Source organism: Lacerta agilis, chromosome 14, assembly GCF_009819535.1.
Source record: "Lacerta agilis isolate rLacAgi1 chromosome 14, rLacAgi1.pri, whole genome shotgun sequence".
Lineage (NCBI taxonomy): Eukaryota > Metazoa > Chordata > Lepidosauria > Squamata > Lacertidae > Lacerta > Lacerta agilis.
In genome coordinates, this window is record NC_046325.1 from 25868216 (window position 1) to 25887307 (window position 19092).

At 46.9% G+C, this 19092-nt stretch overlaps 1 protein-coding gene across 9 annotated transcripts in view; it reads right to left on the minus strand.

The window, feature by feature from the left end:
- The window catches only part of CACNB1 (calcium voltage-gated channel auxiliary subunit beta 1), a 46446-nt gene extending 27580 nt beyond the window's left edge, over positions 1–18866 (minus strand). For 2 of the 9 annotated variants that reach the window (XM_033170618.1, XM_033170615.1), the window contains exons 1-3: positions 18498–18866; positions 18277–18467; positions 12001–12087 (exon numbers count right to left, since the gene is read on the minus strand). In XM_033170618.1, coding sequence (XP_033026509.1) covers positions 12001–12087; positions 18277–18363 — 174 coding nt within the window. In that variant the 5' untranslated portion in view covers positions 18364–18467; positions 18498–18866. Of the gene's footprint in view, positions 1–933; positions 1048–4831; positions 4942–12000; positions 12088–18276; positions 18468–18497 lie in introns of those variants that run through there. The other 7 variants (XM_033170620.1, XM_033170616.1, XM_033170622.1 and 4 more) reach the window with 5 other exon arrangements.
- Positions 18867–19092: the final 226 nt, after the last annotated feature.

Sequence of the window (19092 nt, forward strand, 5' to 3'; positions counted from 1 at the left end):
CCTCGTAACCCAAAACCAGCTTGCCATGGGTGATCCTGAGCAAAGCATAGCTGCAAGCTTCTTACCTGAACACACACTCTCTCCGGTCTCCTAAATGCCCACAACTTAACTTTTTGCCCTCCAGTTCCACTCCAAAATTGGGAAGCCCACGTAGTGGTAGCTTCTCTGAGCTTGACAGGATGAGGTTACTTAAAGAGAGAGGGGGAGGGGGAGTCTGCACACACTGAATGCACAAGATCCCAGACCTCCAAAAGGTGTGCTCGCACCTCAAGTGTAGCAACCTCAGCCTGATGTTCACCAACACCTGGAATTAAGGAGGAGGTGGGGTTGCAATAGATTTACCCAAACTCCTTCCCCTTACAATAAAACCCTGAATATTCTTTACATAAATGATAATGTTTTAGGAATCTACATAATCTTCTGTAGTGATCGTGCCTAGACAGAAAACTGGAAACATCCCTACTAACGAAACACACACCACACAAAGATGTGAAGAATGCTACAAAACTTTCCCTGACAAAACCAATATTTGGGAAAAGATGGAGCCAAGAACATCCCCACAGCACAAATGAAGAGAGCTGCCAGAGTGGCAGTCAAGGACTGCAGACCCCCCCCCCCCATTATACGGTTTTGGTCAGGGCTTCCAGTTAATCCCCACAGAAGGGATTTGGGACCAGGATGTCACGTTATCCTCTTTTTGGGACTTTTTGATTTGTCTAGGGGAGGAGAGCATTCTTTGAAAAGAGAGAAGGGTGGAAAGGAAGAGTTGAGATTCAGAGAGCAAACGGGATTCAGAGTGGAAGGTGGACATAAAAGAATGAGAAAACCATGGTGCTGATGAGAGGAGACCTCCCCCCCCCCCAAAATGAGCTAGCAACAGGCAGACATGGCTGGTGCGGGGAAGGACCCAAATCACAAGGATGCATTACTCACCGCTTCTGAATCATCATCCAGCTCATACAAGGACATCCTGGCAGGTGGCGGCCCTAATAAGGTGAGGGACACCAGGAGCAGCTCCCCAATTGGGCAAAGAGGAGGTCGGAGGATGGGGAAGCTCTACACTTCCAGGAACACAGAGGTTGAGGGCGCCTAAGAGCCAAGGATGTTAAATCCAGATGAAGAGTTGGCTGTCTATGTCCAACCCCACCACCCCGCCTGCCACACTTTTGGAGAGAGAGAGAGAGAGAGAGAAGAAAGGAAAACCTGGTTGAGAGGCTTGCTGGTTTGGTAGCTTAGCAGGAGATGGAAAGAGCCAAGAGCTGGTGACGTGCCTCTGAGCTGCAATTGGCTTACTCATTTATGTGTCATTTATTAGCAAAGCTGGTGTGTGGCCAGGGCTGTGCATGTGTGACTGTGTGCGTGTGCCTGGTCTCACTATATAAGAGCTTAGAAATTTTCAGAGTGGGTCCTGTGGTGGAAATGTTTTATTAGAGCACATTGGAACTTGGGTTGTTTCAATGAGAAACAGGTCTGTTTACACGAACCATTGTTTCACGTTAATAACTCCAGTCTCTGTCTTTCCAAAGTAAAAAGCAGCCTTGTATGCTTGTGGTTTTCTGGATCACAAGCACTGGGTCTTTCTAAAAGAACAAGGTTCTACAGCCATGTACACCCTATACCTTTAAAGCACATCAGAAGCACATTTTCCCTCCAAAGATTTCTAGCTTACCCCTCGGAGCGTTACAATTCCCAGCAAACTTTAACCAACTGCAGTGCCTAGAATTCTTTGAAGGAAAGAATGTTTTTGCTTTGAATGTGTTTTAAAGGTAACAGTGTGTGCACACATGCTAGATATCAGACTTACGAATAAGTAAAAACGTGAAAGTAGAGTTCAAAGAAGTCTCAGACCTCAGGGGACCTAAATGGCACTAAATGACCTCTGGGGACTTAACTGGCCAGGAAGCAAGGTGTGTTTGATCTAAATGATCTTCACCCATGTTTGCAGGAGCTGAGCACTCTGCATTCAGATATGACGTTGCATTCTAACCAAATTGGTTTGTGAGCAGTGTACTGGAGTAAGACTGGCACAAGGATTTTGTGGCCAAATATCAAGGAAGATCTTCCTGTGCAGTCTCACAATCCTAGTTCCCAGAACCTCGTACCAATGCATCTCACTTGAAATCTAATGTCAAAATGGAAAGGTCGCTGTGCTGACCCAGAAGAAAATGCGGTATCTTTATTAGGCCAGCCCATTTTGTGGTATTTTGGTTTGCCTAATCAAAGTGCTGCCCTAATGTGGATTTTGGGAAGTTAAAATAGTTACTTTATAACCGAAAGTTACCTTTTCCAAAACATCCATGCCATGCACCTTCACTTCAGTATTTCAGATCTCTTTTCCGTTCTATCTCAAGGCAGGTTACATTACACACCCAACCTTATTTTATCCTCAGAACAATCCCTGACAATGCATGACTTCCCAGAAACCAGCTTGCAAGTCTCAAAGCTGGAACAGGAATTTGAACTTGGACCTTCGGCTTCCAAACACTCTGAACGCTAACTGCCCCAGTGGATTCTCTTGCCCTCCAAAGCCCCATTGCCCAGACCAATCCCCGCATCAAATGTTCTAATCATAAAGCCCGTCCTTTCCACATTCACGCTACTACTCCAACCCCTGGCATTTTTTACTTACAATATTATGCAATTAAATAAAAGAACACAAACATCTTAAAACCAAACGGAGTTTGCTACATTTGCATAACACATTCCAAGAACAGAGTTTCTGTCTAGGGTTTGTTTTTTAAAAAGAACACCCTGAACATCTTACATCTATTTCACACAAGATACTAAACTGGCTTTCAGCTGTCTGCATCATATGTGCCTGCAGTTAAAACAGGGCAGAACGTAGAAAAGAAATGAATACACATTGTCACCAGTGCCATTTTTTCTATTACAAATATACTTAATTGGAAGCAGATTTAAAGCTGCAATCCTATGCCCCCTTCTATTGGCATAAGCCACAGCAAACTCAACAAGGCATATTTCTTGAGTAGGTATGTCCAGGATGGTGCCATGAGCCTCACATGCAAAAACTGTCAAAGCGAACATTGACTATTCAGCAGCTCAGAAGAGATGAGGGTGAGTGAGCACTAATAAAAACAGGGAGGCGTTTTATATTAAGTCACACCACGGGCCATCAAGTTCTATATTATCTTGTACTGAATAGCAGTGGCTCTCCAGGGTTTCAGTCTTTCCCAACCCTACCTGGAGATTCTGGGGATTGAACCTGGGACCTTTCGCTTGCAAAGCATTTGCTCTGCCAATGAGGTCTACGCCCCCCTCTCAGTACAAATTATACATCTTTTCTGCAACACACACCATATTGTTGCACAGCATGCAAGAAATACATCCTGCCTGCCTACACTCACAGCCTTCTCCCCCTCCACTTCACATGCCAATTGAAACTCGTTGATCCTAAATCTTCTTGGAATAGGAGAAAGGATAAGCCCCTATCACTTAAGCCAGACCCTCCAAGTGTCCCTATTTTCCAGGGACGTCCCTGATTTAGAGAAGGCACCTCGGTTTCTGATTTGAGCCCTGAATGCCCCGCTTTTCCTTAGGATGTGCCTATTTTCACTGGATAAATGTTGGAGGGTATGGAGTTATCCGAACCCTGAGCCGTCTGAAGGCAATCCTGTATAGGGATGTTTTTTAAATCTTTAATGTTTTATTATGTTTTTATATATGTTGGAAGCTGCCCAGAGTGCTGGGGCAGCCCAATAAGATGTGTGGGGTATAAATAGTAAAATTATCATTATGGAATGGGATGTCCCTATTTTCATCGGAGAATTGTTGGAGGGTCTGCTTAAGCACCACCAAGCACCAGGCATCCTCTTTAGCAAAAAGAGGAGCATCTAGGTCTGGATAGGCTTTTCTGTGAATTACAAAGAGCTCTGGCTGTGGGTTGCCAGATATACTGGAGTTTGAGCGCCGGGGACAATACAACCATTCTTACTCTCTTCCAGAGCACATGTCAGAATTAATGAATAATGTCCCTCTGTGTGGTCAAAACCACCAGGTAATGAATGGATTAGGAAACGGAACTGTGATAGGTATATCACTGGGAAGGGGAAACAAAGAATCTATAACATTTTGTTCCAGGGATCAATAAATCCAAAATTGCCACAATTCCCTGTTGCTCTACTCACAGCTGCTGACATGGATTCTTTGTCACCACAACAGATATAATAAAAGTGCATTCAAATAACAGGGCAGATTTCCTCTCCGCCCACCCCATTTTCCCCTGCTAAACTACACATATATGAAAGATGATTTCATACACATCTTCCTGCTCTCAAACAGTACCACTTTCAGGGTTGAAACGTTTCAGGAGAGATCCCAAAGTTCTTAAATCTAAGCAGGGGTTAGTAACTGCCTGCCAATCAAATAAGTACAGTTGGAACATTAAAAATACATTTGGGACAGACCAGCGCTAATCCACACCAAAATAAAAAGATCCACTGTACCAACCACGACGATACGTTAGAGCTGTAAGGGGAGATTTGCAGAAGGGCTTTAATATCCTTGCAGGGGACTGGGGCAGGAGGTGGGTTTCCTGGGCAATGGAGTGTGCAGAAGATGGGCTTACTAGGGAATGGAGTATAGAGAATTGGGAGAGGGTGCAATGAGTAGGGGAAGAAGTGCCAGATTAACAGGTCTTCTAGCACAGTGGGATGGAAGACCCCATGAGGGTAGCAGTGAGGTCTATTTTGAGCTCAGAGCCCGAAGGCAGGGAGGGGGCCAAGCTAATGGCAGAGTGGATGATGGATGGCAAGGCACAGAAAAGGGGTCTCCCTCCCGAGGCCTGTGAGGGTGAGGGGGTGCAAGTGCTCACCAGAACGGGCCTGGGGTCCTTGTCGCCGGGCGTCTCCATGCTGCCTGGGCCTGGTATTATGTGGACAGAGGTGGCTCTGCCTGATGGCTAGGGGCTCGGGTTACAAACATACTGCAACATTTGCAAACTGATGGGGTATATTTAGCCCAGGGACTGAACATCCCAGCAGTGGGGGTGGGGGTACAAAGCTATGCCCAGGAGTCATTCTGGTTGACTCCTGTATTGGAGCCAATTCTCTGGGTTGGCGGGGGGTGTGTGTGTTAGAAAGTGAGAAAGAGCAATACCTTGAGAAGAGCCAGGCATTTTAAGGGAAAGCTGCTCTGCAATATGGGATATTAGGGGTTAGAATGGAAAAGGCCCTATCATGTAGCTTATTCTGCTTTGCAAACCCAGCTCTCCCAACAGACCTGACTTTATGGCGGGGAAGCAGGGACCCAACTCATTTTAAAAGTATCAGTTTCAATTTTATCAGGAGGCTCCAGATTCCCACCCACCTCCGTGGTCAGTAACTTGCTGTGTAGGTATACATCAAGAGCTTATATGCTAAGCTCAGGTTCATATGGGGACACTACTTTCCAAGTAACGCCAAGGATGCTTCGGATTCTGCACAAATCTAATTGTGCAAGTCAATGAAATGCATGCCGATTATCCTTATTTTGAATGAAGCCATTTGGCTTGCATGCTTTCTTCTGAACTCAGTGTTTGGGAGGAGGGGTACAAAGGGGGTGCGTAACAAATTGTGTGCTTAATAGGCTACTGTGTAAATACAAGGCAGTTTGGTACTTATTGACAAGGCAGTGTTGCTGGGTTTAGTTCCGGGACAGGCCCAAAGGTTTTTGATGCCCTAGGACAGAGGTTTTCAACCTTTTTGAGTCCACGGCTTCCTTAACCAACTACATTCTTTCTGTGGCACCCCTGTGGGGCTCAGGAGCCCAGTTATGTCACCCCTTGCCTGCAGAGCTGGCAGCTTCTCACCCCTTTTCGCACACCTTCCCTTGTGGAGTGTTCCCTAAGCCTCCTCTCCTCTCCCCTCTCCTTTGGAGTCCTCTGGGCAACTGCAGCTGCTGCCCCTGGTCTCTGAGCTGCCCCCCTGAGGCAACATTTGCCTGGAGAGCTTGCCAGGGCTGCTGCAACAAACAGGCCGTGCAAGCCTTTGGGAGGCAGAGATGCAAGAGGGCATCAGAGGAGGGAGGGAAGGAAAGAGAGACAGAGGACAGTGTTGCCCACAGCACCCGTGACTATCATTCAAGGCACCCCAGGGTGCCACGGCACACGGGTTGAAAACCACTGCCCTAGGAGAATTCAAATTTTGCCCTTGACGCTTTAGGATTTGCTAAGCAGTCACAAATAGCACATTAAATGATAGCACAACATAGCATATAAAAAGAGATGACTGGGATACTATTTTCACATTTTCATTCATAATGCCTGCCACTCCTTATTTTCTCCCCTTTACAACTGCATTTGTGTCCTGGGTGGCTGACTCAGAGCAGAAAGCTTTTGATTGTTTCACCTGGAATGCATCCGGCTTATGAGCTAAAAAGCTGTGTCTGTGCAGCTCGTACAAATGTACAGGCAGAAGATCCCTTTCAAAGACACAGAATGGGTTTGGATGTCACAATAAACTAGGGGTGGTGAACCTATGATCCTCCAAATGCTGTTGGAGTACAACTGCCACAATTCCAGACTATTGGCCATGCTTGCTGGGGCTGATAGAAGCTGGAGTCCGACAACATCTCGGAGAGCCATAGATTTCCCATCCTTCCGATAAATAATGATTGTTCCTGACTGGAACAAGCCTAGATGAGCCTTCAGCTCCTACACAGCAATAAGGAGGAGTTTAGAGGCTTTCATAACTCCATTTTAAAAAAATTAACTGCAGCTTGATGTTTTATCTAAACCCAACACACTAGTTTGCTTCAAACTTTTAATTGTGAAGCTTACATTTTGCATCTAACCATAGTTAAGATTAGCTACACTAAAGGGTTTGGATGTAACACTAAACTGTGGTTAGCCAAAAACTGAAGTGAAAGCTCTTGAGTGTTTCCTCTTCTGAGAGGAGAGGAGAACATGGAGCACAGGAGGCTCAAGCTTGTTCCCAATGCGATAAGCCATAGTTTACTGTGATATATGAATGTAGCCAAGGCAGATGTACCCAGAACTTTGGGATCAGGCAGTTGCCTAGTTTGTCTCCATAGTTGGGCCATTCCTGAGCAGCTCTATAAGTACAGAAAATCTATCTAAACATTATAGCCATAAATGAGCAAGGCTTTCCTAGCCCCATCTTCTGCATCAATTTCCCCCTGTCATAAAGATTCTTCCAACATCTAGCATACTTAAAAGCTCCAATTCCTTGGCCCTTCCTGGGAAATGGTTGAGTAAGGATTTATTTTATCACTTTCAAATGTATGCATAATGCTTGCATTCAGATCTCAGAGCTCAGAGCAGCATATTAGCCTCACCAGAGCCCTCACTGCATACCAGTGCACAAAGTTCCCTATAAGTCACCCAAAAGAATACCAGGGAAAGGCTTTGAATGTGCATCAGAAGTATTTTATAGTGTATACACAGTCACTGTTTCTACGCCTTATTCTCCTAGCCACCTTTCCCCAGTCTCAGAGTAACAAGATATCAGAAGAAGAAGGAGAAGAGAGAAGGGGCCAGCCCCTCACCTTCATACTTTGGGATGTGGCTTGTCAATTTGTCTTCTTGGCTATGGCATCAGAAGTCATACACTGCCCTCTTCTGGGCAAAGGTGGGAAACTCATATCCAGAAGGCAGAAGAGGAAGGGCATGAGGAGATAACGAACATTTGGAGGCCCCTTGTCGTTTTTTGCTGTTGTTTGGAGCCCCATGTTTATAATTCCCCTCCCAACCAGCAGGAGCCCCTGCCTTTCCCCTTGTCCCGATCTCCCTCTCAGATGGCATCCTCGCAGAGTCTCAAAAATAAACCTTTTGCTGCGATTTGTTCCTCCTTCCCTCTCCAGAACCTGCAGCAGCATTGAGAACCACAAAAGGGCCTCGACTTGTGGATGGAGGGAACGCTCAGCGTGCAAGCGCTTTTAAAAAAGTGCTCTGCTGCTCTGCTGGAGGCCTGCTCAAGGAATCTCCACCATAGCAACCGGCCTCCTACGTCATCACTATGGCAACACAAGTTCAGGTCACAGATTCCCCATCCCTCCCTCCCGGCAGCTCTCCTTCGATTCCCTGATTCTTTCTATTCACACATTAGAAAGGGTGTTGGTGAGGGAACCACAGGGCCTAGGACAGAGATGGATGTGTTATAAAGGGGGAAGACTATTAGGCCACGCAAGACACAACTTGGTCATGATGATGCTGAAGCAACAGGGCCTTCATTTTTTATTTTGCTTTTTTAGTCTTTAATTTTTCTATTTAAGCAGAACCTCAGTATAATGCAATACCCCTGCATCCATATTATCGTATTAACACTCCAATTTCAACAAAAGAATGCTTTAAACTTAGATTCTAGAGGAACAAGTGAGGGCATGGTGACATCTGCAAAGCCAGAGGAGAGACTCACCAAAACTTGAGCCTGAGTTGTTTCCTGACACAATAGGAATTAGGTCACATTTTGTGGCCAGGACTAGAGTGATAGGAGGATTGTTTTCAAGATTTAGAAATGTTTTCTGATGTTAACATATTGCTGCCTGGCCAAAGACTTTAGGATGGGGGGGGGGGACTATGAATGGAATGTAGCTACTGCTCCCACCAGTTCCTGCCCCTGAAATCCTTCTGTCACAAAACCCTATTCCTTCCCTCCATTCTGCCACTGCTCATCCAAAAAGATGCATTAAAAAAAAAACATTTGGATCTTCAAGGCAGAATAAGTCATGCAATACAAAACATGCAGGTTTGCTTAATTAGAATACTAAAAAAAATACTAGAATTTGTCAAAGTTGTACAGAATTTGAAATTTGTGTGACCATGTGATGTTGAGCACAAACAGCTGTAGCCTTGGCTAAAGTTCATATCCAGTCCTGAAAAGCAAAAGGAGTGTAGCAACTTTAAAATGCAATTGAAGAACTTATGTATGAACTCATGGGACAACGGCGCCTACAACCCTGGTACAGATAAAGTTACCAGACAGCAACCATAGAAAAGATTGAGACAAAGACTGTATCTTTCTAGCATAGACAGAGAGCGCTGAGTAGTGATTCCACCTGGCAAGGGGATGGAAATGTACATATCTCACCTCACGACGCCTGTTGCCTTTTAAGTAGAAGACCATGGATTCTGGTCTGGTGCAATGTTGGAACCACAGGGTCCCCATCAGAGGAAACAAGGTTTCTCGCAGTTACTTTGTACCCTCTTTCTTACAAATCTGCTACACAAGGGCTGAGTTTCTCAGTTCCATCCAGACACTCAACCAGATGGGGGATTGCTATGGCAACCTCACTGCTTCCCTACGTGAGGGACAAAGAGGTTTCTGTTTGTCCTCAATTTGCAGAGGCAAGAAACTGCAAGAATGGTCAAAATTAAAACCAACACATTGGGTGGGTTGGAGAGGTGCAGTTCCTGGCACCTTTCACCCAGGTGTCAAATTTGGGGGCCAGTAATACAACTATGAAAACACTGCACATCCAGCAATTAATAGTTGGAAGGGAACAGAACCTTAGACTCTCGCAGATGGGCTTACACCTTACTAATAATCCTTTTGCGTAAACATAAATAGCAATGAAACAAAACACTGCTTAACAGTGTTGAGCTGAAGCAAGGCTGGAGAATCTCTTTCAGCCTGAGGGCCGCATTACCTTCTGGGGGCCACATGCCAGTTGGGGGTGCACAGGCAAAGATGGGCAGAGCAAAGGATGCAAAATTTACCTTTGTACAGCAGGTTGGTTTCTACACACATTCAAAGACCTCTGTCTCCCCTCCATCCACCAAAGCTGGTGAGGGGTGTGGCCCAGGGAGAGGAGGTGTGGTCCCAAGGGTCAGACAGAGATGGGGCATTTGGGTCTGAGGTGCCCCACCCCTGAGTTAAAGCCTCAACAGGCAAGTTAGCAGCCAAGCTGAAGCATGAAAGGAAATGGCCTGTCTTTGATCTCAAACTGCCCTTCTGAAAACTTTCCCATATGGGGTAAAAAGGCACAAGGAACCATCAGGTATCAGTGCCATCCCCTTTGTTAGTTTACTGTATAGCAGGCATGGATTGATTTCCAGAATCTTAGCCTCTAAACCAGTCGTTTCTTTCTCATCACCTCTACGCAGACTGCTCTCTTTGCTGCCTTGGCTTCTGTAAGCATTTAGATCCTCCTCCATTCGATGCAGCTGCAGCTTTCTAACAAAGCAGTATACTCAGAAGCCGGACCCACTGAGTTCAGTGGGAGTTGCTCCCAGGTAAGTGGGTGCAGGACTGTAGTTTGCCTGAGTAGCTGAATAGCTGCCTTGTTCACAGAGCCCTTGGGAGTGGGGGGGGGGGAGAGAAAGGGACCAAGTGGATCTATGGCATCTATGTTTGAGAGCACAATTTTCATTCTTAGGCATAGTTCTTCCCAGTGCCTTTTTTCTAGAAAAATAGGTGCCAGTACTCACCATGAAGTTGTTACAATAAGTGCCACACTTTTTAACAACAACAGAAGAGGTGCCAGTACTGCATGCACTTGAGTATCCCGTGAAAAATAGCACTGCTTCTGCCTATTTAACTGATTATTGTACATGGGGAAATGTGTGGATTTGCTGCCACCCACAAATGGAAATACCGTATTTTTTGCTCCATAAGACGCACTTTTTTCCTCCTAAAAAGTAAGGGGAAATACCTGTGCGTCTTATGGAGCGAATGGTGGTCCCTGGAGCTGAATTGCCCAGGGGCCAAAAGCAAATTGTGCTTTTTATTTTACAAAGAGAAAAGGGAGTGTTGAAAGGACCCGCTCAGCAGCTGATCAGCAAGAGATCGGGAGAGAGATAAGAGTCCCCGGCTCCCTTTCAGCCCCGCCCTCTTGCCTAGGCCTCCATTGTTGAATGTGCTGCAGAGGGAGGTTGTTTGTTTCCCCAGGACATGTGACTGGCTGATTAGATTATCTGTCTGAAAACAGTAGAAATGGCTCCCTTTCCTTAGGATTTTTCAGAAATGTGAGTTAAACCCCATAAAAATGGGGCTTTTCCTCTTTGCTTTTCCCCCTTTGCAAAAGGAGCTTGCTTTTCCCCCTTTGCAAAAAAAGCTGCAAAACCTTTAGCTGATCCTCAAAAAAAAAAAAAAACCCTAGGGCTTTTCCCTTTGCAAAAAAAGCTGCAAAACTTTTAGCTGATTCTCAAAAAAGGCCTTTTGCCTTTGCAAAAACAGCAGCAAAACCTTTAGCTGATCCTCCAAAAAAAAAAAAAAACACCCCCAAACCCCAGGGCTTTTCCCTTTGCAAAAAAAGCTGCAAAACTTTTAGCTGATCCTCAAAAACAAAACAAAAAACAAATCAAAACAGGGCTTTTAGAGGAGGAAAACCAGAAAAATATTTTTTTTTCTTGTTTCCTCCTCTAAAAATGAGGTGCGCCCTATGGTCCGGAGCGTCCTATGGAGCGAAAAATACGGTACATTCCTCATTGCCCAGAGCAAAACATTCTGAGAGCAGGAAGGTGCCAAGAGAGAGAGAATTCCTAATTCTGCATCAATGACATTTAAAAGTAAGTGTTCAGAATAAACGTTGTCAAATGATGTAATTTGGCTTTTTAATAATTTCATGAAATCTTGCGCCAATCCACTGGTCGTATTAGCATTTCCTTTGGCAATGGACGAGGAACTGGAAGGCAAGGGAAGCAGGAAGATGTAGCAAGGGAAAAGAGAGAAAGAGCCTGTGAGCCGTGAAGAGTAACTAGGCAGTGACTTGGGAAGGAATCTCTTCGCCCCTGACTCCCATCCCCATAACCCTGAAAGCTCTCTCCAAACTCCTCATTCAGTTTCTCATCCTTGAGTTACGCTTTTGCAGCAGGTGGAAGAAATAGCAATCTTGCAATGAAAATGCTGCCCGCTGGAGGGAGATTCTCAAATTCAGAGAAATCACAGCAGGGCACTTTGAAATTAATGTGTGCTGTTCTTTCAAATGCCATGTACTAATAAGCAGCAAACAGCACGTGAGAGATGTGAATTCCCTCAGTTATAAACTCCACATTTCGCCCCTGCAGCCTTTCGATTCCCACCCCCTCCCTCTGCTTGAGCTTACCTGCCTGACGAAACTGTTTGAAGTCGTGTCAGATGAGGTGCTGCCATCAGAGCGTTTGAAGCGATTCTTCCTTTTGCTATATTTCCCCTAGGAGGTCAAAGAGGATGCAAAGATCAGAGTGTGTGCAAAGGCGGTAGGAATAAATGCAAGCGCAGACCTAGATAAGTGTATGCAACTCACTGCTAAACCAAAGCCACAAAACGGAACAAAAAAAACTAGCTTTGCATTGTTCTCCTTGGCTTGCTTCCCCAGTACCATATTGTTGGACCCCAACTCCCATTGGCCCCAACTAGCATGGTCAATGAACAGGGATGATGGGTGCTCTAGCACAACAACATCTGGAGGGCCAGAGGTTTATCAGACTTGAGCGAAACAGTATCTTGATCTTCTCAAGGAAGGCAAAAACACTGGACAACAAATGGGTAAAATACATTCAGTACCAGAAGTCTGCTACGTGCTGAAAGCAAGAGGCACAGCTTCCTGCTTGGAGAGTTTATACCTACATAAGATGGGCATATAGAGAATAGTGTCTGACGAAGGTAAAGGGAGAGTGGGAGTGGGTGAGGTTAGCCAATAAATCCACACATCACAGGACTGTCCCAGCATGGACCAAAATGATTATAAATCACGATGAGCTGTAATTGTTTTGATACTCAAATCAGAATCCTCTCCACCCCTCACACAGGAGCAGCTGGTCATCAGCCACAGTAATCAGAGAGGATCTTCTCTAATATGCATAAGGAGGCAATTGCATTTACCTGAGTACTAGGCCTTGGCAGTTGTCAAAATATGACTGAATAGGGTTTTCAGACAGTTCCATTTACAGGTATGTAGATCATTATGTTTTTATTTGCTACTTCTCTCCCACACATACTCATTTTCTCTCATATATCCTTGTGCCTAACCCTAATCAGAGTGTGGGTGCCTGTGAAGAGATGGAAAAAACAGGGTATCTCTCTCTCTCTCTCTCTCTCTCTCTCTCTCTCTCTCTCTCTCTCTCACACACACACACACACACACACACACACGCACACCCCACTCGACCCTGCATGGCACTGCCATAAAACCATCTGACACATCCATCTGCTCTTCAGAGTCCTGGATGGTCTCGCCACCCACCCACAGCATCATAGGCCAGACACCAATTATCAGAGCACAGGGAGATGGTAGTGGAAGCCTACCCAAACACTAATTACTTTGCAAAGCATATTAGCAAGCATAACGGGAAGCCACACCTCACAGAAGGCCCTGGATCAAAACAATCAAAAACTGGTCCAAAGCTGCATAAAGGAAAGGAATTCCGCACACGAGGGTACATGCAAAAGATGACCTTCCTTTTAGTCTGTGGTAACTTAAGAGACGCTGATTCTGTACTCACATTTCACTAACGCAGATTAGGATCGCCACTCCAAAACTCCACACAAACATGCCCAGAGTTATATATGCAACTGATTCATTGCTAAGGAGTAGCTCAGCTGGAATATTTTTTGTGCTCAAACCTGCTACAGGCACAGAAGGGTTAAAAAGGAATGTCAGAATATTCATGTCCACTTAATGGGAGTGGCAAATGAGCACAGCACTGCAAAATTCATGAGTTGTGTATGGGTCATGTCAGACGCAAGGACCCTGCCACTCGGATCCAATGCTAAGGATGCCAGAAGTTGGCCTAAGGATGGCCATGTTGGCTGGGGGGTAATGGGAGTTGTAGTCGAAAACATCTGGATGGTACCAGGTTGGTGAAGGCTGTTGAAAACAATAGATCAGTGCTCTATAGACCAGGCCCTGAGACAGGCAGGGGAGGGCCTGTTGATGTAGCCAACACTGGTGTTGCCCAGTTGGCACTGACCCATAACAGTCTTGGTAGCAGCTCTCCATTCATGGAATGCCCTCTCTGGTGAGGTGCAGCTGCTTAATTTTCAGCAAGAACTCAAAAATATTGATGGGACTTTATGGCTGAAAAACACTGCCCCTGGCAACCTTAACATTATTAGCTGGGGGGGGGGCTGTTTTACATGTTTTTAGATGTTTTAAATTGTTTTTTGTTTTGGACCAGGCTTCCTCAATCTCAGCCCTCCAGACGTTTTTGGCCTACAACTCCCATGATCCCTAGCTAGCAGGACCAGTGGTCAGGGAGGATGGGAATTGTAGTCTCAAAACATCTGGAGGGCTGAGTTTGAGGAAGCCTGTTTTGGACTATACAAGGATTGCTGTAGAGCTGTGGAAACTGGGGCCCTCCAAGTGTTGCTGGCCTCCAGCTCCCCACAGCCCCAGTTAGCATGGCCAATGGTTAGGGATGGTGGGAGCTCCAGCCAAGGAACACTAGGAGATCACAGGCTTCCCTACCCAGTTGTATGAACTGCCAAGGTGATTATGAGAAATTCTTGGAGAATTTAGAGAAAGCCCCTGATCAGTTGCGAATGTTGCTATAATATTGCAGGCCGTGGGACATTTCCCCCACATATGAGGCCAGAAAGGATGAAGAAAACTAAGCACAGTTTTCAGTGGGAGAGAGCAGGAAGATAACTTGGAAAGGCCAGCAAAAGAACAGGAGCAGGGAGGTAAGTGTAGGACTCAAAGCAAACAGAGAAAGAGAGGATGAATCTCTCTCCTGCATCCTCAGGTGTGTAAGTATCAGGCAGCCTCTTGCCATATTCCCCACAGTCCTGCTTCCTTCCCTGCCTAGTTCATCAGCCTCTGCTGGTCACGGCAGCATTTTCCTCTCTCCCTTTATATAGAAAACAAGCACCACTAGGTTCCTTTTTTTGGGATAGGGGGGAAAATGTACTTCATGCTTCCACCTGCTTCTAAGAATCACAGCTCCACCCCATGCCCTTCCCCCCCTTTTTTGCAGAGGGACAGTCCTTCACAGGAGTCCCCAGAAAAATCCAGACCCTTCTCTCTAGGGTGTGTTGAGAGAGGGAGCGTGGAGGGGGGACGGGCCTGGAATGAACCAGACGCTTCCCAAGTATGTCTCAGGGAGAGGGAGAGGGACAGCTGGCAGAGGAGAAGGCAGTTGTTACCAGGCCCCCGCAGACATGGTTCTCGTAGTTCTAAGGCCAGGCAGGGCAAGACAAGGAGGCAGAGACCGAAGGGCTGGGTATTTTTAGGCCTTTCCTCCCCGCTTGTTCTAATTAAGGCACGTGCGTCATTCATAGCTGCAGAGAGCAGTCGGGATCCACCACCTGGGAGTGGGGGGTGGGACCACAGAGAGGGACAAAAGGAGGGAAAGGGGTAGACTCACTCATGACATTCCACACACCAAGAGAGTGGGTGGAGCACTACTCTCTGTGAGTTTCAGATGAAATGGGGGAATTGCTGGTGCTGGGAGGCTATATGTTTAAGGTTGGGGTGGTGGTGGTGGGGTGGTATTGCTGCTGCACTGAGCTAGACCTAACTACTTAAGGACCGCATATTTCACCATCACATCAATAGGAACAAACATGTACTCTAATGTAGAGATGGCCAACATTACACCCTTCAGATGTTGTTTGGAGCACAGCTGCCATCAACCCCAGCCAACGTGGCCCACAGTCAGGGATGATAGGAGTTGTCGTTCAATAGCATCTAGAGGGCACAATCTTGGCTAAGGTGGCCTTATACTGAGTTCTGTCATCAGAAGCCTTTGCTTGATACTCCCATCAAAACAGGGCAAAGGTATTGAGCTACTACTCTCTTATCCATCATTCAGCTTGGGGTATATCTCCTCTGAGGTCTTCCTTCAAGCTGGTATTTCTCACACACCCCTGAAGCTCATAAATAGGTCTTAGAACATGGAATCTTTAAAACAACAACAACAACAACAACAACAACAACAACAACAACACTGGATCCTGCTGTCTTTTTATGTACTTGTCTGTACCTGTTTTATATTCCAACCTCCCTACATGTACCAGTGACTTACTTGATAGTTATGTTTTGTTCTTTTTCTTTTGTAAGTATACTTGAATAAAATTAGTAAAAATATAAAATGAAAGAAAAAGAATCCAGAATCTCCCATTTCTTAGATCTCACAAACAGGACCAGGTAGGTACATTTGCTTAGTACATTCTGCCACTGAGATCCACTTACTGTGTTATCATCCACCCAACCCAGAAAGAGAGAGGGAGGCTGGACAATGGCCTCTCATATTATCTAAAACTGACCTGCTGCTCAATCTCAGTTGTTGTCTCCCAGTACCTACATTTGCTCACTAGAGTCAAATATATTAGTACCCCGTCCCTAAAATGAATCAAACAAGGTATTGGCAACCTCCTTACATGCTCCATCAGAACCACAGGTTCACACTAAGCCTTGTCTCCCTGGGCCAATCCTCTACCCCTGGGACGAGAGTGGGGCAGCAGGTAATGGTGTACTTGCTAGGAGAGCACTGCCAGTTTTCAGTGGACTACTTGCAGCAGGAATGGGGAACCTATGGCATTTCAGATATTGCTGGACTGCAACCATCACCCCTGACTAGAGGCCAGGTTAGCTGGGGATGATGGGAGTCCAACAACGTCTGGTGGGCTACAGGTTCCTTACTGCTTGCTGGGATTCTTGGAGAGAATGATGAACTAAGCAAACCTCAGCCTGAGCCATTGAGGCGCTTCTTATGTGCTTCAGGAAGAGTGCGTACAAAAGATGACAACTATGATGAACAGGAGAAGCAGCGAGACAGCCATCTTGCACTTTGAGATAATGGAACAGGGACATTTGAGTCAGAGGTTACAATCAATCCAGCAGTGTACAAACAAGCCTTTATTCTGCGAGTTTATGTTGCAAACCCACCTAGGGGGGCATTATAATAAAATATAGTAAATAAACAAGGACACACTACCCAGAGCGCTCAGTGCAGTGTTGCTATGCCTGAACTGTTAAAAAGGGCTGAGTATGCATTTTTGCTATATAAATTTGAGCACACAGCAGCAGACGACAAGAATTGTAGATAAAACAGAAATAGCTAGACCATACAAGATTGATGTTGGCTTATCCTCACCCTAGAATTTTCCTACCCCATAGAGAAGACTGATACCCCCTCCTCAGTCCCTTCTGAAACTTGTTAATAGATCCACCAATGTCCTATTGGCTGTAGTAGCTGCCTGGAGATACAGAGGTGGGGGAGAAGCTCTGGGTGGTATTGTGTGTTTAGTGCCAAGTTTCCTCAAGAGATTGGTATACTCCTTAACCAACCCATGGAGATTCCATGAGCACCTTCTCCATGCGGAGCTGCGTGTGCCACCCAAATACCTCAAATCATTACTCCTCTTTTTCCGGATGAGAGGAATCTGAGTCATGGGAGATGATGCTGGAAGTCAGCGGCAGAGAGCAGGAACAAGTGGTCCTTATCTCCCAAGCCTTCGCCAAGCTGGTGTTCTCCAGATGTTTGGACTACATCCAAGTTGTGGTCCAAAACATCTGGAGAGTACCAAGCTGGCGAAGGCTGCTTTAGCCACTAGTCCCTCACCTGAAACAGGAACAGATCTCAAGGGCTATGGTGCTTAACATATCTGGTGCAATCTCTTTCTTCATTTGATGCAGCCCCTTCTAGACCCAACACAGGCCACAGCAAGAAGATCCTTTGGTCTGGTTTTCTGCAAAATGTTTGAGTGTTTGGATGGATGGAAGTGCATTGGTTTAATCTCATCTGCTTGCATAGAAAGGCACAGCAGCAACAGCATGAAGAGCAATGCATTCCCCCCCCCCCCCACTAAGTGGGTGCCCTTGGCGTCTGGGAGCCGATCCGGTAATGGAAGAGGCAAGGGAGCGGCTATAACTGATCCCAAGCGGGGGGAGAAGGGCTATGCAAGGTACATTCCTGGTGCGCCTCTATGTAGCTAGGCAAGCTTCTAAAAAACCATCGCCACCCTCAAATATGCTATTCTCTCCTTCCAACTCCATGACTCACATCTTTCTCCCTTTGGCTCAACGCCCCCCCCCCCTCCTCAGGTGCCTGTGTGTCCAGGAGCAAAGTCAGGATCCAGGAAAACATAATAGCTACCCTCTCCCTGCCTCGACACCACCCCCCTCAATAACACGCGGGGCGGTGGTGGTGAGAAACGGGTGAAAGCCAGGACCGAGGGTAGATCAGCCCATGTCTGGGAAGGATGCCTGGCTGCCGCTCACGATTAAAGGTCTCTCATGTTCTCTATTTGGTCTCCTTCCCTCTCCTCCTTCCGATTTCCTCCCCGCGCGAAGATCTCCACCCGTCCAAAGTTCCCCACGCCCTAACGCCAGGAGTCCTCCACCCAGCGGGCAGGCACGAGAAGGCAACGGATCGGGCTGCGCTGCGCCGCTACTCACCTGGAGGCCCGGGTTGTCCAAGACCTCCATCTGGATGTCTTGGCTGGAGCTGTAAGGTGTGCGTGACATGCCGCCGTCCTGCACCATGGAGATGTCCGTGCGCCCTCGGCTGCGCTCACGCCGGACTCATGGTGGAAGCCGGAGGTGGCTGGGCGCGCCTTTCGCCTGCCAAGAAAGCCAGCCTCTTCCTCCTTCTTCTCCTCCTCCTCCACCACCACCACCTCCCCCTGCCGCCACCCACCCCCACCCGCTAAGCCCGTAGTCTCGGCATGGCCCCTCCTGGTCCGAGACGCGGCGAGGAGCGAGCAGGCACCCTCCGCCGGCCGCCCTGATGGATGAGCGCAGCGTTCCAATCAGAGGGCATCGCCGACGGACGGCTTCCTGGCAACTGGCGAGGGCTGGCTGGCTGGCTGCTGCCTCCCGCTCCCCCGGGGGAAGAAAGGAGCGGGTGGGTGTGGTCTGAGCCAAAGTGCGGCCGAGCAGATGGCGGGGAGGGAGGGAGAGCGAAGATGGAGACTCTGCTTGGCACTGGCTGCCAGCCAGCCACACCCCCACCCCGCGCACCGACATCCTATCGAGATCTACCTGCTGCTGCTGCGGCCGCCGCTCCAGACAACCTATGCAGCCTATTCAACTATTTTCTCTATATAGTCCTAGCATTCACCTCTAAACACACACTCTTCTGTTTAATAGTCAGGGGGTGGATACACACGACCATTTTATTTTCCTCCCAGTTGCCAGCTCTTTTCTCTCTTCCTCACTACTCAGGCTCGGTACACATCAATATTGCTAAGTCTAAGAAACTCAATCTCACAA